Source organism: Populus nigra, chromosome 1, assembly GCF_951802175.1.
Source record: "Populus nigra chromosome 1, ddPopNigr1.1, whole genome shotgun sequence".
Classification (NCBI taxonomy): Eukaryota; Viridiplantae; Streptophyta; class Magnoliopsida; order Malpighiales; family Salicaceae; genus Populus; species Populus nigra.
Window position 1 is genome coordinate 25,419,852 of NC_084852.1, and position 25,427 is coordinate 25,445,278.

At 32.0% G+C, this 25,427-nt stretch overlaps 2 protein-coding genes across 2 annotated transcripts; both read left to right on the forward strand.

Annotated features, from left to right (window-relative positions):
- The first annotated feature begins 16,466 nt into the window (after nt 1-16,466).
- On the forward strand, nt 16,467-18,594 carry LOC133699528 (hypothetical protein At1g04090-like). The gene is made up of 2 exons (XM_062122813.1): nt 16,467-16,717; nt 16,861-18,594. The coding sequence occupies exons 1-2, from the start codon at nt 16,594-16,596 to the stop codon at nt 18,411-18,413; spliced, it is 1,677 nt and encodes a 558-aa protein (XP_061978797.1). The 5' UTR covers nt 16,467-16,593; the 3' UTR covers nt 18,414-18,594.
- A 1,078-nt stretch (nt 18,595-19,672) lies between these two features.
- On the forward strand, nt 19,673-24,508 carry LOC133687254 (cleavage and polyadenylation specificity factor subunit 2). Its single transcript, XM_062107027.1, has 17 exons — nt 19,673-20,110; nt 20,191-20,287; nt 20,360-20,486; nt 20,565-20,680; nt 20,873-20,967; nt 21,055-21,206; nt 21,393-21,450; nt 21,536-21,643; nt 21,829-22,081; nt 22,179-22,363; nt 22,533-22,625; nt 22,736-22,834; nt 23,359-23,490; nt 23,583-23,627; nt 23,723-23,890; nt 23,989-24,063; nt 24,167-24,508. Exons 1-17 carry the CDS (start codon nt 19,793-19,795, stop codon nt 24,266-24,268), a joined length of 2,223 nt encoding a protein of 740 aa, XP_061963011.1. The 5' UTR covers nt 19,673-19,792; the 3' UTR covers nt 24,269-24,508.
- The last annotated feature ends 919 nt before the right edge of the window (nt 24,509-25,427 follow it).

Genomic DNA, 25,427 nt, shown 5'->3' on the forward strand with positions numbered 1-25,427 from the left:
TTAGTTCATTAATATTAATTTTTTTTTTCATATTTAGTTATCACACTCTCATAACACGAATTTCAAGTTTGACGGGTTAACCTGATTTGGCGAGTTAAACCAGTTGATTCAGATTTTTTTTCTTCCAATTTCATCTTTTAATATTATATGCAGTCCACGGTGAAAAGGCTAATACTTTTAGTTTTTTTTCTTTTTATGTCTTTCACTATGGACTACACAGTGTACCCCACAGTGAAAAGGCTGATGCTTTTTTTTTCTTTTTAATTAATTTTTTTCTATTTAGTTATCAGACTTTCATAACATGGATCTCTGGTTTGACAGGTTAACCTAATTAGTTCAGATTTGTTTTCTTTTTCTTCATTAGTTTTTTTCTTCCTATAGGTTTTTTTCTTTATAGTTAATCTTTTTTTTTTAATTTAGTTCATTAATATTAATTTTTTTTCTATTTAGTTATTGCACTCTCATGAAACGAATCTCAGGTTTGACGAGTTAACATGATATGGCGGATTAACACAGTTGATTCAGATTTTTTTTCTTTTCTTCATTTGTTTTTTTCTTCCACTTTCATCTTTTAATATTAACTACAACTAAAAGGCATCAGTCTTTTACTGTTGATTGCACAGTGGAGTCCACAATGCAAAGGTTGATGCCTTTACTTTTTTGTTTTTTGTTTTTACGCCTTTTGTTTTTTTTCTTTTTAATTAATTTTTTTGTAATTTAGCTTGTTAATATTAAATTTTTTTTTATTTAGTTATCAGACTTTCATGACACGGATCTCAGGTTTGACGGGTTAACCTGGTTTAACGGTTAACCCAGTTAATTTAGATTTTTTTTCTTTTTCTTCATTACTTTTTTTTCTTCCTATAGGTTTTTTTTCTTTTTAATTAATTTTTTTTGTTTCATTTAGTTTGTTAATATTAAAATTTTTTCTATTTAGTTATCGGCTGATATCTTTAGTTTTTCTGTTCTTTTTTTCTTTTTTTCCTTTTTGCTTTTTTTCTGTTTTTATGCCTTTTACTGTGGACTGCACAGTGCGCGCCCGTCGCCCCCGGGATCTCCTGGACCCTCGGGCATCGACCTTCTAAGATGCTCTCGTTGCGACCCCTGATGCCAAAATAGTTGTTCGGGAAGGGGAGGAGTTGTGAGCCTCACCATCACATGGGTGCACTGCCAGTGGTGCAGTGCGAGTAGGGGAAGAACCCCGAACTTCTCCAACACAAGAGGTTGCCACCAATGGATCTGGTCTAGGGGAGTGCTGAGCGGTATCTGTGCAAACAGGGGGACATGGAGTAGCAGGGGAGTTGTCAGCAAGCTCTGGTGCAGTTCATAGTGAAAAGGCTAATGCTTTTTTTTTCCTTTTTAATTAATTTTTTTAATTTAGTTTCTTAATATTAATTTTTTTTTCTATTTGGTTATCAGACTTTCATAACATGGATCTCAGTTTTGACGAGTTAACCTAGTTAATTTATTTTTTTCTTTTTCTTCAATAGTTTTTTTCTTCTTATAGGTTTTTTTCTTTGTTTTTTAATTAAGAATAAAACTTTATGATTTGTTTTGTTTACTTTTCATTAGATTATTGTGATCTCATGAGGGGATTTTACAGTACCCCTCCTTGCAAAGCACTATTCATTGGAATAGTGCTTTGCTTGTTTTTTTCTTTTCAATTAATCTTTTTTTTTGTTTAATTTCATTATGTAATATTAATTTTTTTCTATTTTGTTATCATGTTTTTATAACACGACCTTGCAGCCAGACCCACATCCAAGGCTCTTGGGTTTAGTGTTGCAGCCAGACCCACTTAAACTTGGGTCATGCAAGTTTAATATTATTATTAATATTATAAATATTACTCTTGGGTCAGGCGTTGCGGCCAGACCTAAGACTCTTGGGTATAATTTTACAGAAAGACCTAACACTCTTAATTTTTAGTTTTTTTAATATTTTTTATGCAAAAAACAAATTGACCTGCGGCATAACGCGGGCCACACAGCTAGTGAATTACTAAATGCTATCAATATTTTGCCAAAGCTATGTCTTGTGTTGTCTCAAATAATTTAAATAATTCATATATTGGATATTTCTTTTTTGGTATTAAAGATCTTACATTGAGACTGAATTTATCTATATTTGATTTTAAGTAGGTTATCTATTACATTCACAATAAATTATTTGCTTTGTGATTTTCCCTTAGATGATATATAACGCATATAACATATCTTATTTACAAACCGGATAGAGATAGAAATAGAATTTTAATTACAAAATACCAATTTAAAATATATTAAGATATATTTAAAAATAAAATAAACAAATCATGATGTAAAATGATACATGTTTTTTTTTTTTTTTTTTGGATTTGGAAGCGAGGCAGGCAACATGCACATTTTCCATCAGATAAACCTAATTACAAGGGTATAATATATGAAAATATCTAAATTTTAAAGATTAAGATTAAAATTTTGTCAATCTTTAAAGATGTTACGACCCATAAATACGTTGTAGTTACGTCTTCACAGTTAGGCAAAAACTTTGTTAAAATTCAAGGATACACAGCATGTTATATGAAATTAACCATGGTTATAAAACCTGGCTTTGAAGAGAATTTGTCTGCTCTTTAAAAGATGCCCGTTCTGTTACTATTGGGAAAAAACCTCCACTGCCTCTCTTTAAATTTTCTGCTTGACTTAGATTCTCTTTGCAATATTTTTTATAGGCAAACAAGGCCGGCGTTGCCAGATGTCTACGATATGTTCTATCAAGGCCTGGGGATGAGGGCCTGTTACTGTCTTTATATGCAACCCAAGGAATCTCCAGCAAATTACGTATTATTCTAAAATGTATGCCTTTTCGTGGCTCTATTATTCATTCTTTCATTTATTATTGTTGATAAGTTATGCAAAATTTTATATATTTTTTAATTTAATTTTTAATTTTTTTAAATAATCTAATTCTAATTGAAGACCAATTAATTTTGATTTCTTATAAAAAAAAGGATTAAAAGAAGAGGGACCGAAATTAAAAAAAACATCAAACAGAGGTGGCATACCATAATTTTTATAAAAAATACACTTTGGTCCTTGAACATTAAAAATTATGTAAATTATACAATTTCAGCACCTCAATATTTTTCCAATTCAATTTTGTTATAAAATTTTATTTTTATTATTTTTTAGTTCCTAGTTGAAAGAGGTCGGTGCCAAATTCAAGCGATAGAAAGATAATTTTGGTATAAGTATCGTTGATACAGATTTAAGCCACCAAAATATATGATATTTGTGTTATATGGTTTTATTTAATGAAGGGAGTTCATATTAGGTGTTTTTTTACCTTTAAAATTTATGAAAAAACATATCTGAGTTCGGGTTGATTTTTGAATTCGAGTTGATTTTGATTTTTTAAGCGGTTTTTTAATGTCATAGATAGGTTTATCATGGTTCATACAGTGTTTTATAGGTTTTTTAGGGTAAAAAATGAATTGGAAAAATATTTTAAAATAAAAAAACATTTAAGCCTTGATTTTTTTTATAAAAAAAATGGGATTAACTAGTTGCAGGGCCTAATGGCACAGCCCTGTTAGGGCAGGGCCACACGTTGGCCTTGAAAAAATGGGTCAGGTGACTAGCTTGGCTTGTCATGCCTAACAACGCCTGACCTTTGCTTCTTCTTTTTTTATTTATATTTAAATTAGTATTCCTTCCCTCTCTCTTTTATTTTGTTTGAAGGTCTCTTTTAAATGACAATTATTTTTTTATTTATGCATTTAAATCTGAAAAAGTTTTCTGATTTACCTATAATTTTTTTTTATCTTTTGTAGGGATGAATTTTTTTTTTGAATTTTTTTATTTTCAGATAATATTTCTAATATGTGTAGCATTGCATGATTTTTTCCCTTTTAGTTTATTCAATCAATTTAATCTGTGTCTGTATTTCTATTATCATTTGCTTAAATAAAAAAATTATTTTAATAAAAAAATTTAGTAAACACAACCGGATAAATACTCTATTTTTTTATATTAAATATTTTAATGTACACCTATCTCTTGATTTTTCAAGTTTTATTTTTTGATATCGTTAATAATTTTTTATTTATATATTTATTAACATATATAATTTTCAATTATTTGATTACATGCATCCACAAGATTTTTTTATTTGAATTTAGAGTTTTTAAACTACAAAAATACTTATATATAATATTTTTTATAAAAAATAAAAGTATACAACTCGACTCTGTATCCATAGAGAGTCAAGTAACTAGTTATTATACACAAATGATGTAGCTAGAAACAGATCCACAGGATAGGAAACAATATATATATTTTTATGCAGCTGATTGGTATCGTCACTAATGTCAACGTGAGACACTCTGTATCCATAGAGAGCGTGGTTGTTTCATTTTATTTTATAAGAAATTGATTCAGAAACTGAAATCTTTTAGAAAGAGCACACCAACTCTAAATGGAAGGTTGACTTTTCTAATTTCAGTGACAAAATTTTGAAACTAAAGGTTTGTTTTTTCTGTATTTTCAGATTTGATTTCTATAGTTGCTAATATGATAACTACTATAAGTTTATATGATCATTAACTTCAAAACCCGTAAAATTAGTCGAGACATCCATGTTAATAAAAAAAATTTGAGGTTTCTATAAAGAGTAGACACCTCCTTGCTATCTGTTATATATTCTGGGGAATTAGGTATATGAGGGATCACCCAAGCAACTTTGCAAAGAAATTGATTAAAGTAAAGGCAACAGCTACCAATTACGCAAGGTTTTAAAAGAAATAGAGCTTGCTGTGAAAGACAAGGTGGAGGGATAACGTTCCAAAGCTTAGGGCATCCAAATACATGAGTATATCCCAATGTCTTCCTTGCACGTTACATCCGTTGGCTTCTCTCTACTTTTATTTGTTTTTTTTTTGGCTTTCTTTGCCTCTGTTTCGGTACATCGTTGCGTTGAAGTTGTGTTTTTCCGTGTTAACGTGCGATTCAATTTTTTGAGTTACTTTAATATAATATTTGGTCCAATAAAGTTGACTCCCATATTCATATTTTATAAATTAATGGCATCATAGCTGTATCAATAATAAGAGTTCAAATACAATATTTTTGGTTTCAAAGCTTATTTACTGAAATACGGACTTTTATCTACAGACAAATATCATTAAATTTAAAAGTATCTAAACTTAAAAGTACTAAAACTTTTAAAAAAAATTCGTAAGTATTTTTCATCAATGATATAAGGTAGATTTTGATGTATTTATCTTTTCATTTCAAATCTAAATAGAAATTATTTTAGAAACATACTTAGATCTATCAAGTTTAATAGTTGGTATCAGAACTTGTAATAATACCTCTACTTTGATATGATATCTATATTGATATATCTATCTAGAAATTTTTGTGCTAAAAAAAATCAATTAATCTTCTTAATTGTATTTGTTATGAAATTTTTAGTGGTCAATTTATTTTTTTTATTCCATCATATTTTATAAATGATTTACTTGATTTTATTTATGACTTGAAAATTTAGTTTATAGTGTAATGAGTTTCAATAATTGCCATGAATATGATGCCTAGAATAATTTCCATCAACATTCCCAATAGTGTAGGAATAAATTAAAAACCATTTGTGCTAAAAAATAAACATCTTAGGGTTTTTATTTTATGGGTTGTTTTGATGCTTTGTACAAATTATAAATCATTAGGAAAATTGATTTCTAACCATTCAATAATTGGGCTATCCATTTTATTTTCCTTAGGATATTTAATTATAATTCACGTGGCTATCACTTTGATGTTTTTTTTTACTTGGTTAATTTTCATGGCTTTACTTTTATTTTATTGGTGCTTCTTTTATGAATTAAAAAAAGGTACCATATCATTTTATGCTATATAAAATTATGCCTTAACTTAATGTCTAGTGATCTATATAATTTTAAATAATTAGAGATTATCCATGACATCTTTAACTAAATAAAATTATATATTATGCTATGTTAGGATCACATAAAGAATTATAGACATTAATTGTAATTAATTATACTAAATATAATAAATATTATCCCATAGGAATATTTCATTATATTTATATAATTGATTAAAATAAAATATCAAATTATTTTTATAATATACCCACAAGAATTATAAATTAATTACATAATTTGATACTTTTATTGTAAGGTTTAGGATAGAACATCAAATTACTCTCATGATATATACCCATAAAATTATGAATTAAGTATATAATTTGATAATTCTAAATTTATTTTTACAGTTATATAACCTGTTAATTTCTCTTATATTCATTGTGATATTCTCAATATAGCTAAAGGGTGATAACTATAAGAGCATATCCAATGGAGAAGCTAAATGGATACCCAAAAATAAAAAAATTAATATTTTGGTTTATCTTTGCTTTTTTTTTCATACTCCAAAGGGAAAACCAAACAAAATGCTAAAATGCATTTTCTTTCCCACAAATGCTATTCCTACATATCTCTCAAAAGAGCCAAAACTAACAAAGTGGGGCCAACAAAAGAATAAACAAATTAAATCTAGCCATGTGGAAAAAAAAACATCAAAATCATTAAAAAAAATAAAACACTTATTTATTCCATTCTAATAGAATTGGCTTTTCAAATGGCTTTTTTTCATTGGAATATGCATAGTAAAAAAAGCTATATTTATACTATTCAAAATGTTATTTTATCGATTTGCCTCTTTGAAATAGCATCTCCCATTGGAGATGCTCTAAAGTATGAAAAGAAAGAATTCTATTTCATTTAGGGTAGATGGACATAAATTATGCAATTAGAAAAGATAAACCACTTGCAGTTGCTAATACCAACACTTTAGAGGATATATCACTTTATGAACGATGGGAGTGATCTAATCACCTCAATATGATGTTCATAAAAACTAGAATATCCACTTGTATACGTGTTTCGGTTGATCAATATGAGAAAATTCATGATTTGCTAAAAGCAATTGATGACTAATTCATCATTTCAGATAAGGCACTAACAAGCACCCCAATCATGAAGTTCTCATCCATGAGGCTCACTAGTATGAGAGATGTGCGCGAGCACATCATGCAGATGAGAGACATTGTGGCTCAAATGAAGAATCTTGAGGTTGAGATATCAGAATTCTTTTTTGTGCACTATATTATGAATACTCTCCCACGATAATACATACCCTTTAACATATAATATAAAACATATAAAGACAAATGGTCAATCAATAAACTCATGACCATGTGTGTTCAAGAGTAAGGGAGGCTGGTAATGGAACTGGAAAAAAGTGCAATGCCAGCAACGTTGAGGAAGGACAAAACTCCATCCAATAAAAAAAAGAAAGGCAAAATGCCTCATCAAGTTGATATTAAAAAGGAATCCACGTGTTTCTTTTATTAAAAAAATGACACATGAAGAAGAATATACTAAATTTCAAAAATAACATGAAAAGAAGGTATTTCAATCTCATTTGTTTGTTATGAATCTAATATGGTTGATGTTAATTATAACATATGGTGGATTGATTCTGGTTTTAGAATCCATATTTCAAATATATTGCAGGGTGTGCAAAACCTAAGGAAACCAGTGAGAAGTGAGCAAAACATCTATTAAATTTTATCTACAGAGATATATCATTAAATTTGAATGTATCAAAGATTAAAAGTACTAAAACCTCAAAAAAAAAAAAATTCTTAAGTGTTTTTCATCAATGACATAAGGTAGATTTTGATTTATTTATTTTTCCACTTCAAATCTAAATACAAATTATTTTAGAAATATATTTAGATCTATGAAGTCTAATAGTTGATATCAGAGCCTATAATAATATATCTACCTTGATATGATATCTATATTGATATATCTATCTAAAAAATTTTGTGCTCAAAGAAATCAATTAATCTACTTAATTATGTTTTCTTTATGGAATTTTTTTAGTAGCCAATTTTTTTTTTATTCCGCCATATTTTATCTTCCTAAGCAATTTTAAAAGCAATCTTGATTCCCAAATTGAATCAATGATTAACTTGATTTTATTTATGACTTGAAAATTTAGTTTAAATATTATCCCATAGGAATATTTCATTATATTTATATAATTGATTAGAATAAAATATCAAATTATTTTTATAATATACCCACAAGAATTATAAATTAATTACATAATTTGATAGTCTTATTGTAAGGTTTAGGATAGAATATCAAATTACTCTCATGATATATACCCACAAAATTATGAATTAAGTATATAATTTGATAATTTTATCATACGATATATTTGAATATGCTTGAATTAAAAATTTAGCCCACGTGCAACTTTTATGTCATTATATTCAATTTTAGCATGAATTACATTAGTAAAGTATGAAATCTTGTTTATTCCTCAATTTTGACACGAGCATGCACTTTAAATTTGTAAAACAATTATACAACCTGTGAATTTCTCTTATATTTATTGTGATATTCTCAATCTAAAGGGTGATAACTATAAAGTATGAAAGGAAAGAATTCTATTTCATTTAGGGTGCATGGAAATAGATTATACAATTAAGAAAGATAAAAACTTGCAGATGTTAATACCAACACTTTAGAGGATATTACACTTTATGAACGATGAGAGCGATCTAATCACTTTAATATGATGTTCATAAAAACTAGAATATTCACTAGTATACGTGTTTTGGTTGATCAATATGAGAAAATTCATGATTTGTTAAAAGCAATTAATGATTAATTCATCATTTCAGATAAGGCACTAGCAAGCACTATAATCATGAAGTACTCATCCATGAGGCTCACTAGTATGAGAGATGTGCGTGAGCACATCATGCAGATGGGAGATATTGTGTCTCAAATGAAGAATCTTGAGGTTCAGATGTAAGAATCATTTTTCATGCACTATATTATGAATACTCTCCCATAATAATACGAACCCTTTAACATATAGTATAAAACATATAAATACACATGGTCAATCAATAAACTCATAACCATGTGTGTTCAAGAGGAAGGAAGGCTAGTAATGGAACTGGAAGAAAGTGCAAGCTGGCAACGTGGAGGAAGGACAAAACTCCAGCCAATAAAAAGGAAAAGGTAAAATGCCTCCTCAATTTGATATTAAGAAGGAATCCATATGTTTCTTTCATTAAAAAGAATGACACATGAAGAAGGAATACATTAAATTTCAGAAATAACATAAAAAGAAAGGTATTCCAATCTCATTTGTTTGTTGTGAATCTAATATGGTTGCTGCTAATTATAACATATAGTGGATTGATTCTGATTCTACAATTCATATTTCAAATACCTTGCAGGGTGTGCAAAACCTAAGAAAATCAGTCGGAAGTGAACAAAACATATATTTGAGAAACAAGAAGTGTTCACATGTGAAGGTTATAGGAACATGTTATTTAACTCTAAGTAATGATTTTGTTTTAGAGTTGGAAATGACTTTTTATGTTCAATTTTTTCTAAAAACTTGATTTCAAGACTTGTACCTTTTGGTTATTCTATTAAATTTTCAAAAACTTTTAGTTTATTTTATATATTTGATTGTGTTGGAAATTGTGTTTTATCTAATGGTCTTTATGGCATTAATTTACAAAACAATGTTACTTATAGTTTAATACATGTTCACACTTGTTGTTGCCTATTTTTGATCATACACACACAATTATATAATAATAAAAAATAAAATAAGACATACATGAAGAAAGCCTAGAAGATCAACCAAGATTGGTGGCAGAGGACCAAGATAACAAGTGGAAATGTTTGAGGATCAAAATGTATAAGATCAACAAAATGAACAACCCAATTTTGATTGAAAAAGGGTCTCATTGGTGAAAACATTTTTATTTAGGGTAAAGAAATACAAATTTGGATGGTTAGGACTCAATGAGAATTTTAGAAGGCTTAATTAATTTTATTGAAGACTTGTTTACAAGGAAAATCAGTTTTTTGGAGTCAATTTGGTTGCTAATTGGAAGAAATTGAAGTTTGAGGGTTAGAAATTAAACTTTAGAAGGTTTAATTAGTTAAATCAGGGGCCTAATCAAGAAAAAAAAAGTTCATAGGCCATTTAAGGACTTAATTTTAGATTCACAAGACTAAGAACCACCCTGTAAGTGGTCAATTAAGGATGAAATTGAATAAATTGAAACTAATGTCTTGTCTGTAAAAGGCGCTGAATTCTAGGGCTGATATTTGAGTCTGGCAAGGATATAGTTGTATGCAATAAAAAGTTGGAAGATAAATATGGGTGTAATTAAAAAGAATTGGACAAAGTATTGACCAGATTAAAATTGGCCAAATCCTAAATTAAAAAACTCTAATTTCTAGGTTTTAACCTAGACGACGTTTTTATTCATCCACTATTCATCTCCTTTCTTGGTAATTTTGAATGATCAAGTGAGCATGTTCAAACGAATGAATGTGGTATCTCCAACCATCTTAAAAGTTGTAACCACCACCATTCAACTTAGAAACACCTTCTCTATAACCCTATGCCCATGAAATTAGACATTTACACCTCAATTCTAGGGGTGAGCAAAAAAACCGAAAACCCGATTAAACCGAGAAAACCGAGAAAAAATAACTGAAAAAACCGAACCGAAAAAAAAAACAGATTAAACCGATTAAAATTTTTATAAAAATTTTCGGTTCGGTTAGGTTTCGGTTTCAGAAACCTGAAACCGGAAAAACCCCAACCGAACCGAACCGGTTCGGTTTAAGGGGTACTATAGTATAAATACAAAAAAAAACGCGTTATCTTTCTTAACCCTAGCTGTCCTTCTCCTTGCTCCTGAGCCGCTCCCTCAACTCACAATTCACAATTTCACATCTGTAACGAAATCAATCCATCTTCATCTACAGGACCACAGCCAGCCACATCCCTCTCTCACCATCTTCATCTTCAAACGCCAGTCAACCACATCCCTCTCGTCCCTCCCTCACACGGTCACACCTAACCTTGAATCGTAGGACACATAGTCACACACCACACCAGCACACCGAACCTGCAGATCTACTTGTTTGGCAAAAAAGAAAAAGCAGGAAGGTATTCGTCATTTGTTGTGGGGGGTTTGTAAAGCACTCCACTCCATGTTTTTGAAACGCTGCATCTGCAATTCCTTCACTAGCTAGATCTACTTGTTTGGCTTTGGACATTCCTTCCACTTGAATCCACAGAGAGGAGAGGAAGCTTGGAGTTTTGCTAAGGAAGTTGCGTTTTGCTAAGGAAGTTGCATTTGTTTCTGGATCCAAGCGCCATCATTTGAATCTAAGGATACATGTTTCACTTTATCTTCTTCTTCGCTTTTAGCATGTAAATTTCTAGTTTTTTTTTTATAAATTAAATTCAATCATTCTTACAGTAGGATATCTTGTTGTTGTGGTGGTTAATTGAGAAGCAGGCTTGTTTAGCTTAAAAATGGAGGAACCACTAGGTGACGAGGGGGCTAGAAAGGCCCCGACTTTCAGAGAGACAGGTTTTCCGGTTTTTCTATTAAAAAAACCGAACCGAACCGAACCGAAACCGGTCGGTTCGAACCGGTTTCAGTTCGGTTTCGGTTTGAATTTTTAAGTTTTTTAAAATTTGATTTTGGTTAGTTTTTTAGTTAAAAACCGAACCGAACCGGTTTTGCTCACCCCTACTCAATTCTTCCATAAAAGCCTCCAATATCTTGTCCCTGATCAACTTCTCTATATTTTTAGATTCTGGGTTGATCGATTTGACACTTTTAAACGAACAAATGAATGTAAAGTTATGGACCTCTAAATTGAGTAAGGTTGAATCCAAATAAAATGTGTGCACCTCCTCTACCAACTTTAGATATTTTTTTTATTATGTTTACATCAGAGTTGCTATAGTGACGTCTTAAAAGTGGTCAACCCAGTTAGCCTCTATTGTGACACCTATTTTTTAAAAAAACCATATATTTTTTCATGTGTTCACATTTAAAGCTTCTCAAAGGGATTATATTAATGGCTTTAAAACATCTATCTTAAGATCAAAAGGCTAAAAATAGTTCATTGCCTTTTAAGTCTAGCAAAACCACCAAGTACCCCTGAAACCAAAATCACAATTGCAAAACCAGCCTAATATAACAGCTTCTAGATATTAGCTTTTGTTCAGAACCCTCTCACTTTGATAAAAGAGCTAAGTTTTGATCAATTTTTAAGGGAATCCATAAAAAAATCTAGAAAAAAACCTTATAAATACCCTTAGAAATCAAAGGAGAAAGAGAGAGAAAGGAAAAATATGGGGATATAGTTGGTTAATAGATCATTTTGTAAAGGTTCAAAAGCCTAACATAAAAAGTCTAGTAAGTTTTGGATAGAAAAAGAGTGAAAGGGAAAGAAGGAATGAAGAAAAAAAGAAGTAGAAATAGTAGCCTATAGTCAACAAACTTTAAGAAGGTATAACCATGTAAAAACTCAAAAGTGAAGTCGATGTGGCCTGCTCATTCATGTTTTTTTAATGTTTAAACCTCTTTTGATGTTTTTTTAACTTGTTTTAGTGTTATGATGTTTTCTAGTTTTATTTTGATTAATAGATAAAAATGTTATTTTTATTATTTAAATATTGTTTGGAGTTGTTATTGATGTTACTGAGTGTTAAGACAATATATTTGTGACTGATATTGATAAAATAGAAGAGTTTTGGATTCTGTCAAAAGGTGGCAATGGGTGTTTAATGCCTTTTTCTGTTTTTGTTAGTGTATGTTCTTAGTTCCTAAATATGGTTTGAGTTCCAATTGTTTAAAGAATAATTTTTTAATCAAAATTTGATGTTTTTGTTGGCTGTTATTGGAGTTGCAGTTATGAAGTTGGAATTTAATGCATATTTATGATCATTTGATGTTTTTTGTTAGTTCTTTGGATTCAACTATATTTGGTATTGATAATGTAGTTTGTGAGGACCAAAACCACTGTATTTAGAGGCCTAGAAGGCTATATATAGGTTTTGGCATTAGTTCTTCAATTTCTAGAAATTTTCCATATTATAGGTTCATGTTCTTGCATGAACTTTGCCTTAACCTCTTATTTATGAGTTGTTTTGGGTTAATTCTTGGCATAAACATGTTAGCTTGCCATTTTTAGCAAATAATCTTAGTTTAAAATGCATCAATAACATGTATTCATGCATTTAGATTCTAGAATTCTTTTGACTATCCAAATACATTTTGATCAAATTGTGGTTTTTGAGTGTTAATTGAACAAAATGGATGTTTGATTCTTGATCTACATATGATTATAGACAAAATTGTGGCCTTGATTACATGAAAACTTGTTTGGTTTGTGATTTGTGTTTGCTGGGTTTCAGTTTGAATATTTATCGTGTTATTCATATTCTTGGTGTTTGATCTATTTTTGTTAGGAAATTTTATGTTCTTTTCACTAGTTTTGATTTGTTTTTAGTTTAATTATTTGTTTTGCTTTAGTTTCGGGTCAAATAATGGTGTTCAGTTTTGTTCAAGGTTGAAATAGTGTTTTCTAGTCAATTCAATTGGTTTTGTTTTGGGTTAGATACCAAGACTTTGTTTGGTTGATAATTTTTTTTATTGAGGAATTTTTTACCTAAGGGGTTGTTTAGCAAATACATCTTTAGATCTATTTTGACAATTTTGCTTTGAATAAAAAATATTTTTTTTGCCAAACAGACCCTAAATAAAATTCCAGAAAAAATTCTAAAAAATTTCAAAGACTAATTTAAAATTATTAATGGGTCATATGCATGTTTTTTCAACAATTTTATTTAATATTGAGGTTATAACCTTATACTGTAAGATGTTAACATGATATTAAAATACTCATTTTTCATCGAAATCTAAAAAACTTCCAAATTTTAAAAAAACATTCTCATTTCAAAAAAATACAAAACAATTGTGTTTTATTTGGTGTGCATATGACCAAATCTCTAAAAAAATAAAATAAAAAAAATCATATTTTAGCTTTAAAAATATAAAAAATTACATGGTATGATTTAACATTTTTTTTCTATACACAAAAGTTCAAAAATATCTTTACATGAATTTTTAGATTTAATAACCAATTTATTGAATCCATGAGAACTTGACCAATATTTCAAAAACCCTAATTTTTTTAGAATTAATGGTCAACATTCTAATATGAATATTAGACCTACGAGTAGACTGATATTTAAATATCAAGAGTTGATTAGAAATTCTTAGAATTTTTTTGGATATTCACCAATTTTAATTATGAGTATTTTTCACCATGATATATGAATTGTGGAAAACTCTTTTGTCTTTCATGATAGGTGAAGCACGTCAAAGCACCTAAATGAATTTTTTCATACAAGAATTTATTTGGGTATACAAGCCTATAATAAATTCAAAATACTATATTTATTCATCAGCATAAATCTTTATTTTAAGATATGGACGAACCATCAATATCTTTAAACCATATCTAGACCATAAAATGCAGCTTACCTTAGGTAACGTGCACCCGGGATGTTAATACATTTTCTAACTACAACCAGTTCCTTATCTTAAAATTCATATAAGACTAGTCCTTCTAGGTCTCTTAGTGACCTTGAATCATACAACAAAATGGCTATTCCTTGATCTCGACGTCCTATCATGCCGCGCGCGCACGTGCGACAACACTAACATTAAAAGATGTGTTATTAACGAGGATTCTTCTATTTTATAGCACTGATGATTAAGACATATCTCCATAGAGAGAATTAAGATATTAATAAATGATGAGATACTTAGTAATCTTCATTTTACTAATTTCAAAACTTGTGTGGATTGCATTAAAGGAAAACAAACCAACAAGTTAAACAAAGGTGTTAATAGGAGTTCAAACATATTAGAAATCATTCATAATGATATATGTAGTCTAGACATGGATTCACATGATCATAAATACTTCATCTCTTTTATAGATTATTATTCACAATATATGTATCTTTACTTGCTTCATAACAAGAATGAACCATTAGATGCTTTTAAGATTTTTAAGGCTAAAATAAAGAAAAAAATATAGGAAATAAATTAAGATTGTAAAATCAGATAAATGTGATAAATATTATGGAAGATACATAGAGGATGGACAAACACCTGGTCCATTCACAAAGTTTTTTTAAGAGAATGAGATAGTTGCCAAATACACCATGTCTGGTTCATCATATTATAATGGTGTAGTAGGAAAAAAAAAACATTATTGGGCATAATGCGTAGTATGCTTAGTAACTCTAATATACCTAAGTCCTTATGAGCTGAAGCATTAAGACAACATTATACATATTAAATCGAGTTCTAACCAAGGTTGTTCCAAAAATGCCATTTGAGTTATTAAAAAGTTGGAAACCAAGTTTATGACATGTGCGTGTTTGGGGATGCCCGTCTGAAATAAGAATTTACAATCCACAAGAAAATAAGCTAGACCCATGAACCATTAATAGGTATTTCATTGGATATGTTGAAAGGTATAAAGGGTACAAATTTTATTGTCCATCTCACAACACCAATATTGTGGAATAAAAAAAATGCAATGTTGCTTAAAAATGACTTGATCAATGGGAGCGATCAAATCACGAACATAGTTTCTGAGAAAAATTATTTTAGAATCACAACCTTCTATATCAAGTGATAAATCGGTTATTCTTCACAACATCCTCAAGTACAAACCGATGTTGAATAATCAATTGTTGAAGTTCCACAAGTTGTTGACAACATTCCAATAGATCAGGTAGTTCAAGCATTACCAAGAATTTCTGAACATCTAGTTGAACCAAATACTTTTCAAGAAGATGATGGTACATTATTGAGAAAATTTACTAAAACAAAGAGATCAATGATTTCTAATAGTTATGTTGTGTATCTACAAGAATATGACTACAACTTTAGAGCCTAAAATGATCTTGAATCATTTTCATAGGCTATAAGTTACAAAGAATTAGAATTAAGTGTAATTTCATAAAGGAAGAGATGAATTTTATGAATAACAAAGGAGTATGAGACTTTATTGAGTTGCCTAATAATACAAGAGTCTATAGATGTAAATGTATCTTTAAGACAAGGATAGATTTATTGGGCAAACATTGAAAGACACAAGGCAAGAATTGTTGCTAAGGAATTCACTCAAAAGAAAAGAATCGATTACTCGAAATTTTTTTTCCGTATATCTAAGAAACATTCTCTACATATTATTTTGGCATTAATAATATATTTTAAATTGGAATGCAACATTATTTTTTTTAAAAAAATTGTGATTGTTTTTTATCGAGTAGTAAATTTGGAACTATTTATTTTTCCACGTATCTAAATATAAATTGTCTTAAAACCATATTTATATCTGTAAACAGAATATATGTATCCCTTACGCTGTCCTATAAACAGAATATATGTATCCCTTACGCTGTCCTATAAACAGAATATATGTATCCCTTACGCTGTCGTATAAACAGAATATTCGTCTAGTCTTGGCTTTGATCTCCTTGTACATGTGCCTTTAATATTTATAGTATAGCTAGCAAGCAGTCCGTAAGTGTTCCTTTTCAAGCTTAATCCCTCTCTCTTTGAAAAAACTTTCAGCCGGCAGTTATGGGGAGCTGTCTTTCCTCGAAACAATCTGCAATAAGTTGTGAAGGTGTCTCCAAGAAACAAAAAGTATTGCCAATTGATGCTTCTTTCAAGCTTCCTGCTCCATTACCATCTTGGCCACCAGGTAGGTTCCTTCTTCTTTTTCCTTTCTGGTCCATCTTGCCTTCCTTAATGCTGTCGCACTGTTTATATCGTCCTGCCAATCTTGTTTGTTTTATTTTGCTCCTTAATTCGAAATACATACGCACGCTAATGATAGATGAACAGGTGGTGGTTTTGGGAGTGGAATCATTGATCTAGGCGATGGATTACAAGTGTGCCAGATATCATCTTTCAACAAAGTCTGGGCCACCCATGAAGGAGGACCAGATGATCTTGGAGCTTCCTTCTTTGAACCCTCACAATTGCCACAAGGTTTCTCTATGCTTGGCTGCTACAGCCAACCCAACAATAGGTCGCTCTATGGATGGGTTCTTGCAGGGAGAGACGAGACAGGCTCGGCCTTGAAGCAACCGATTGATTATACTCTGGTTTGGAGCAGCGAGTCTTTGAAAATCAAGCAAGACGGCGTTGGCTACATTTGGCTACCTACTCCTCCCGATGGTTACAAAGCTCTTGGCCATGTCGTCACCAATTCTCCTCAGAAGCCTCCCCTTGGAAAAATCCGCTGTGTCCGGTCTGACCTCACCGACCAATGCGAGTTTGACTCTTGGGTATGGGGACTAGGTAAGGAGAGCGATCTAAATGGCTTCAATGTTTTCAGTCTGTTTCCTAGCAATAGAGGGACACAAGCTATGGGTGTCTGTGTAGGAACATTTGTAGCCCAAAAAACTACCACTGCTCCTGTTTCTCTATCTTGTTTGAAGAATGCCGTGTCTAATCTGTCTTGCATGCCTAACCTAGACCAAATTAAAGCAATCTTTCAGGCATATTCTCCTTGGATATATTTTCATCCTGATGAAGAATACCTTCCTTCTTCAGTGGAGTGGTATTTTGTAAACGGGGCATTACTATATGAAAGAGGTGAGGAGTCCAAACCTGTCCCAATCGAATCCAATGGTTCGAACCTTCCCCAAGGGGGTTCAAATGATGGTGCATATTGGCTGGATCTTCCTGTGGAGGAAGGGGCCAAAGATAGGGTAAAGAAAGGAGATTTACAAGACTCGCGAGTCTATCTACATATAAAGCCAATGTTTGGTGCCGCATTCACTGATATAGTTGTGTGGGTGTTCTACCCTTTCAACGGTCCTTCTAAGGCTAAAGTTGAATTCATAAATATTCCATTGGGAAAGATAGGAGAACATGTTGGTGACTGGGAGCATTTGACCTTGAGGATCAGCAATTTTAATGGAGAGTTGTTGAGTATCTATTTTTCGGAACACAGTGGAGGAACATGGGTCAATTCTTCAGAACTTGAGTTTCAAAACGGCAACAAAGCTGTGACCTACTCATCCTTACATGGCCATGCCATGTATGCCAAGCCAGGTCTAGTCTTACAAGGGAGTGGGAGTATAGGAATTAGGAATGATACAGCTAAAAGCAAGAAATTCATAGATACAGGAACAAATTCCTTAGTGGTGGCAGCTGAGTATCTGGGCATGGCCATCACTGAACCACCATGGCTCAACTATTTCAGGAAATGGGGTCCAAAACTTACCTACGACATTGCGGAAGAGATCAAGAAGGTGGAGAAACTATTGCCTGGAAAACTCAAATCTGCATTTGACAAGTTTGTCAGGAGTCTGCCAAATGAAGTGCTTGGGGAAGAAGGGCCAACAGGACCCAAACTAAAAAGAAATTGGACTGGAGATGAAGTTTGAAGGTGGCTAATTACATGTCATGATTAAGCTTGAAATTCTTTCTTTCCTTTTCCTTTCCTTTTTTTTTTTTTTTTCCTCAAAGGGTAGTTTTAGCTTTTATCGCCTTCGATATTTGCACCAAAAAATAATCAGGCGCTTTGATTAAATTCATTAATAAAAGAAATCCCGATTTGTAGAGTGACGGTTCTGTTCCTGAGTCCTGACCCTGATCATACTTTAGATAATTAGTGCGCTGTGTTGCCGGCGGATAATTTTTCTTTAACGTAAACAAATTATTCAATTGTTATTAACGTGTTTTCTTATAAAAAAGTTTTAATTATAATTTAAAATATGATATATATTAAAAAATATTTTTTAAATATCAATAATATATTAGATGATTTTTTTTAACTATTAAGATTGCATTATATTGAATTAACTAAAGTTAATATATCAAATCTATAATCTAAATCATAATAACTTTATAGAAAAATAAATAAATTAAAAATTCAATTACTATTCAACCCAATATTAAAAAAAAATAAAAAATAAAAAATAGAAAACCACAAAAGTTAACACATGTAAATATTCCAAACCAGTAACCCATCCAGATCTTAAGACCATAATAATAATATATAAAGCAAATTGAAAAAAATTATAAAATTTAATTTTAAATTAATCTAATATTAAATGATAAAATAAAAAAATTCAAATCAATCATGGCTAATCTAGTAACCCACAACTTGAGTCATGAAATCAAGATAACTTTATAAAAAATAAATAAAAAAATTATAAAGCTCTATCTTTCAATATATTCACTGTTAAATGTTAAAATTAAAAAAAAAACTCTAAAATAACTTAACATACAAAAACCATAATTAAACTAGGGTTATTCTATTAAATTCATAATTTAAATTATATTTATAAAATTAAAATAAATTCATGTTGTTATTACATGTCGGGTTAAAAAATAAAATTAATTTGGTTAACCTGAAATTATTATTTTTTAATTTTTTATTAAACAAAATTGTTTGGATGGGCTTGGGGCGTGGCTTGGGCATCTTCTAATCTATATCAGTTTAAAAAACAAAATCAATTGACTTGAAATATATATATAAAGCAAAATTATTTTGTTTTTCTCAAATTTTTTTAATATAAGATAATTTTGAGCACAGAATTTAATAACACTATGATATGCATGGCTAATTATCAGATGGATTTATAAACAGTATTGCTTTTATAGGTAGTTATTAATAAAAACGCCGTCGTCTTGCGGCTTCTCTTACTCCTCCTTTAACAGAAGCGCCCTGCTCCTAACACCCTCTAAAACCCTCGAATCCAGCCAGCCAGCTAGCCTTTTCACCTTCACAGAAGGAACGAGGAGCAGAGCAGCAGAGAAAATGGGAACATCAGTGCAAGTGACACCACTAAGCGGTGTATACAACGAAAATCCACTCTCTTACTTAGTCTCCATCGACGGTTTCAATTTCTTAATCGATTGCGGTTGGAACGATCACTTCGACCCCTCTCTTCTTCAACCTCTCTCTAAAGTTGCTTCAAAAATCGATGCAGTCCTGTTATCTTACGGCGACATGCTTCACTTAGGCGCGTTGCCTTTTGCTATGAAACAATTCGGACTCAACGCTCCTGTTTTTTCCACTGAACCTGTTTATCGATTAGGTCTTCTCACCATGTACGACCAGTCTTTCTCTCGCAAGGTCAGTTTTACTCATTTTCAGTGTTATTTTATTATGGTAGCTGTATTTGTTGCTAATTTCTCATTTTAATTGCATTTCAGGCGGTTTCGGAGTTTGATTTGTTTAGTTTAGATGATATTGATTCCGCTTTCCAGAATTTTACTAGGCTTACATACTCTCAAAATCATCATCTTTCAGGTGCGTACTTCTTTTTATTTTTTTATTTTTGTTTAATTTTTACTAAAATGTGTGCAATTCTGATGGTTTTAGGGAAGGGAGAGGGGATTGTTATTGCGCCGCATGTGGCGGGACATTTACTGGGAGGAACTGTGTGGAAGATAACGAAAGATGGAGAGGATGTTGTTTATGCTGTTGATTTCAATCATCGAAAAGAAAGGTAGGTATGATGGAAAATTAGTGCAATGAATTGATGGAAAAAGGGAATGTAATTATTGGTGTGGTTGTTGATTACCAGGCATTTGAATGGAACTGTTTTGGAGTCGTTCTACCGGCCTGCTGTTCTGATAACTGATGCTTATAATGCTTTAAATAGTCAGCCTTCTAGACAGCAAAGAGACAAACAATTCCTTGGTATTTTATCTTTCTGGTTTGTTGACGGTTGAAGTTTTATTCTTCGTGACGATAATTAATACTTCCCAACCATGATTGCAATTGTTTTCTTAATTGTGCTGTGAAGAAAGTAAATAAATATTTGCTTGCAGGTAACTGCTCAAAAGCATGGTTCAACTATTTCTTATGTTTGTTTCTCTGTAATTGACTTAGAGACTATTTTAAAGACTCTAGAAGGTGGTGGAAATGTATTACTACCTGTTGATTCTGCTGGCCGAGTTTTGGAACTTCTACTAATATTGGAACAGGTCAGTAAGGAGAATGAAACTGGTACTGGTTTTGTTATAGCTGACCATATTACATTCATAAAGTTCGAGTCTTAATGTAAATTGCAGTTCTGGGGACAACGGTTTTTGAACTATCCCATATTCTTTCTCTCGTATGTTTCATCAAGCACCATTGATTACATCAAAAGTTTCCTGGAGTGGATGAGTGATTCAATTGCAAAGTCTTTTGAAACTTCACGTGATAATGCTTTTCTTATGAAGTAAGTGGTTTGTTCATGTATTCCACAACTTAAGTCTATTTAGCTTCCACATTGTCCTCGATTTTCAAATCTATTTTGCAAATTAGGCTTTACTAATAATATATCTAGCTCTGCTCTGGCTTATCTCACTGTTGGTATATTTTATTAACTATTCATCTTAGGTGACTTTATGACCAAAATTTGCAGACATGTGACACTTCTGATAAGCAAGGATGAATTAGATAATGCTTCAACTGGTCCAAAGGTTAGACATGCAGTAGCTTGGAGGGTAAATGATATTAATGTTTTCTATTATTTTCAATGATGTTGACTTGGAACACCTCAATTAGGTTGTTCTAGCATCTGTGGCTAGTTTGGAAGCAGGTTTTTCTCATGATATATTTGCTGAATGGGCGGCTGATGTCAAGAATCTTGTGCTCTTTACAGAAAGGGGCCAGGTATGAATGTTCTTGATGTCTTTCAGTGTTGCAATCGTTGTGAATGTTAGCATTTTCATTATTTGTTGTGCATGCTGCTCGTCTGCGTTAGTTCTGTTTCTGAGGCTTGAGCACGATTTATGCGTAGTTGATTTTCAATTTTCTGCATGGAGTGCATATCCTAAGAACTGGCTGTGCACATGTAGTTTGGCACGCTAGCTCGCATGCTTCAGGCAGATCCACCTCCAAAAGCTGTTAAAATGACCATGTCAAGGAGGGTTCCCCTGGTCGGGGATGAGTTAATTGCTTATGAAGAAGAGCAAAAGCGGTTGAAAAGGGAAGAGGAACTCAAAGCTAGTCTGATCAAAGAGGAGGAATCAAAAGTGTCTCATGGGCCTGACAACAATTTGAGTGATCCAATGGTCATTGATTCTGGCAACACACATTCTCCACTGGATGGTACTCTTCTTCCAGTTTATGATAAAGCACTGCTGTGATTTCCTTCAGTTGCACCATTATCTCATGCACTACTAAATCCTTTGATTGTACTTTGCAGTGGTTGGTTCACGTGGGAGTGGACACCGGGACATCTTAATTGATGGATTTGTTCCTCCATCCACCAGTGTTGCTCCAATGTTTCCATTCTATGAGAATAGCTTAGAGTGGGATGAATTTGGCGAAGTCATAAATCCTGATGATTATGTAGTTCAGGATGAAGACATGGACCAAGCAGCTATGCATGTGAGTTCCTTTTCAGTGTAGAACATGTGCATTCTTGGTTGCTTTATCTGTGATATTCATCTATGGAGAGTCCTCATCTGCTGAAGTTGATAGTTTTACTTCTATCTTTTATCTCCTTCAGCCTTATAAATGGTTGCTATATTATCTACTACTTCATCTTTCATCGCAGGTTGGTGCGGATATTGATGGAAAACTTGATGAAGGGTCTGCTAGTTTGATACTTGATACAAAGCCATCAAAAGTTGTCTCGAATGAACTGACTGTAAGTTAATTATGGGTGGAGCTATCTGTGAATAGGTTTCGGTGGTTCATTCCAATAGGGTGAGGAAAGGGTTTCATATTGCTGAATCTTTGTTCTTCAATGGTAATCAGGTGCAAGTGAAGTGTTCATTGATTTACATGGACTATGAAGGGCGTTCTGATGGACGCTCAATTAAATCCATTCTTACCCATGTGGCACCCTTGAAGCTTGTAAGAAAACCCCGTGCTTGGAAATTTATATAATTTAACATGTACATAAAGATATATGATTTAACAGCAGGTTTGGAAATTCGGTTCCTTTGTGTTATAATTTTTGTTGTAGCAAGTGGCTTAGCAATAGGATTTTTCTTGGGTTGTTAGCATGGATCTTGTGAATGACTTTTGTTTGTTCTAGTTTGCTTGTGATTGTATTGCTCTTATTGGGTCAATATGCATGCATAAGCACAAGAGTCACAGTGTTATTCAAAGTGGATGGACAGCACTTTTTCTCGAGCATTAGGAACTTAACCAAGTCCAGGGTGTTCTTTTCTTTTTTGCCTTTTGGGTTGAAGTCAGAAGCCAAATAGCTTCAAAATGCCTTTGAAGTAGGATTTTCCTGTTTAAGGTCCATTTATATGGGTGGATCAACCCCAACAATTTTATCATGCACAAAACATGGCACTTTTAAGGATTCTATGTGGAGGAGATCCTTACTGAAATAATTAACCACATGGGCTTTATCTTTTTCCTCGAAGGTTATGGTGCATGGATCAGCTGAGGCCACAGAACACTTGAAGCAGCATTTCCTAAATATAAAGAATGTCCAGGTTTATGCTCCCCAAATTGAAGAGACAATTGATGTTACCTCTGATTTGTGTGCATACAAGGTACGAATGCTGGAAAACTTTGATTCCTACAAGAACATTTATTATCAATGACCAGCCTTCATTTTTCTTTTGCCATCCATTGTGACATACAGGTGCAACTTTCAGAGAAGCTGATGAGTAATGTGCTTTTTAAAAAGGTATCATCTCAGCATACCAAACATTTATGATGTTTAACAGCATTTATTTATCTGCATGTACCACTAATTGTGACTGACATAATTTGCAATTTCAGTTGGGAGACTATGAAGTAGCGTGGGTTGATGCTGAGGTAGGGAAGACAGAGAATGGTATGCTGTCATTACTGCCCATCTCATCTCCAGCCCCTCCACATAAATCTGTTCTTGTTGGTGACTTGAAAATGGCGGATTTCAAACAGTTTCTAGCCAGCAAGGGCGTTCAGGTACTCTTTTTTCCCTTTTCTATTTTACAAGAAAACTTAGCAAGGAACACATCAATGAGTACTTACATAAAAAGATTGATGAGTGATAATCTTTACAGGTAGAATTTGCTGGCGGGGCATTGCGATGTGGAGAGTACGTGACACTGCGTAAAGTTGGGAATCCAAGCCAAAAGGTGAGTCATTGTATTTGTGTGTGTCTTCTGCTTTGTGAATGAAACAGAGAGCACGTATATCATGGAAATTCTTTCACTTATTTAATGCTTTTTTTTTTGGTAGGGTGGCACTTCTGGCACTCAACAAATTATCATTGAAGGTCCTTTATGTGAAGATTATTACAAGATACGTGAGTATCTATATTCACAGTTTTATTTGCTTTAATTGAAAATTTAATGTTGTAAATTTTTTTAATTTCATATTTTGTTGTGCAATTCCTTGTATTTTTTTTGGAAGTCATGCTCTGAATGTTCAACTTTAGGTAATTTCACTTTTAGCTGACCTGTACTCCTTTTCTTCAGCATGTTTTGGGCAATGCTCTGCGTACTCTTTTTTATTAGTTTCTTAAATCACGTTTTTAAGTTTGAGTTTTATGAAAGTGGTAATCGATTCTCTAATTTTTTAGATTCGCAATTGTTCTGTATGTTGAACAAATCTTTCTTCTTTACCAATATGCATTCGGATTACAGAAATTTTAGGATCTTGATATTCTTGCTTCGGATGGATTTCTGGATTGCCATCTCGGTCTCCGTTTAGTCCTCTTCTCATCTAGCAATCAAACATTAATATAATATTTGTCGTTTTTTTCTTCTTCCCTCTTACGGTAACCGCTCTCGTTATCCTTTATCATCTCCTTCAATAGTCATCCATTGCCAGGGCTTCTATCTCTAACTCATCTTGGGCATGGCGTCCTGATTACCTCTTACATTACATTATGGACAAGTTAGTTCCCTTCCCAGATCGCATTTGCGGTAGGGCACTTTCAGGACGAAGGATTGAAAAAGAGGTCTACTATTCTCCATCAACAACAATTACCTTATGATTGCAACCACAGATAATGAAGAAAAACAGAGTTTATATAGCTCGACTGAACAAAAAGTTTATGAAAAAGAAGCTAGTGGGGCTCGTCTCATGGTTGGTTGATAACTGTCGATTGAAACATGGCTCGCTCTCTTTTGAATCCGTTCTCCCAAGTACATATCCGCCTTCCTCCAGTTATAGATAGCTACGAGATGGCATGTCCGCGTGCTGCCGCGGGTTTATAAAATAAATATATTTGATAGTGTTATAATTGTGAACCAGCACTAGATAAGTAATAGAAATTAAAGGCATGATGAAGCAAATATTTCATGACGAAAAAAAAAGTTGTGTTGGTGATCCAAAACTTAGAGACTGAACAAAATGATTTGTAGTAATTTACAGTGTTTTGTGAGGAAAGATACAGTGCTTTCGCCACATGATTTAACTTTTCAGTTAATAAAAAGAAAAAAAAATTACAAAGCTAAATTCTCTACCAACTTAATATTAAAAAAAAACCAACAAA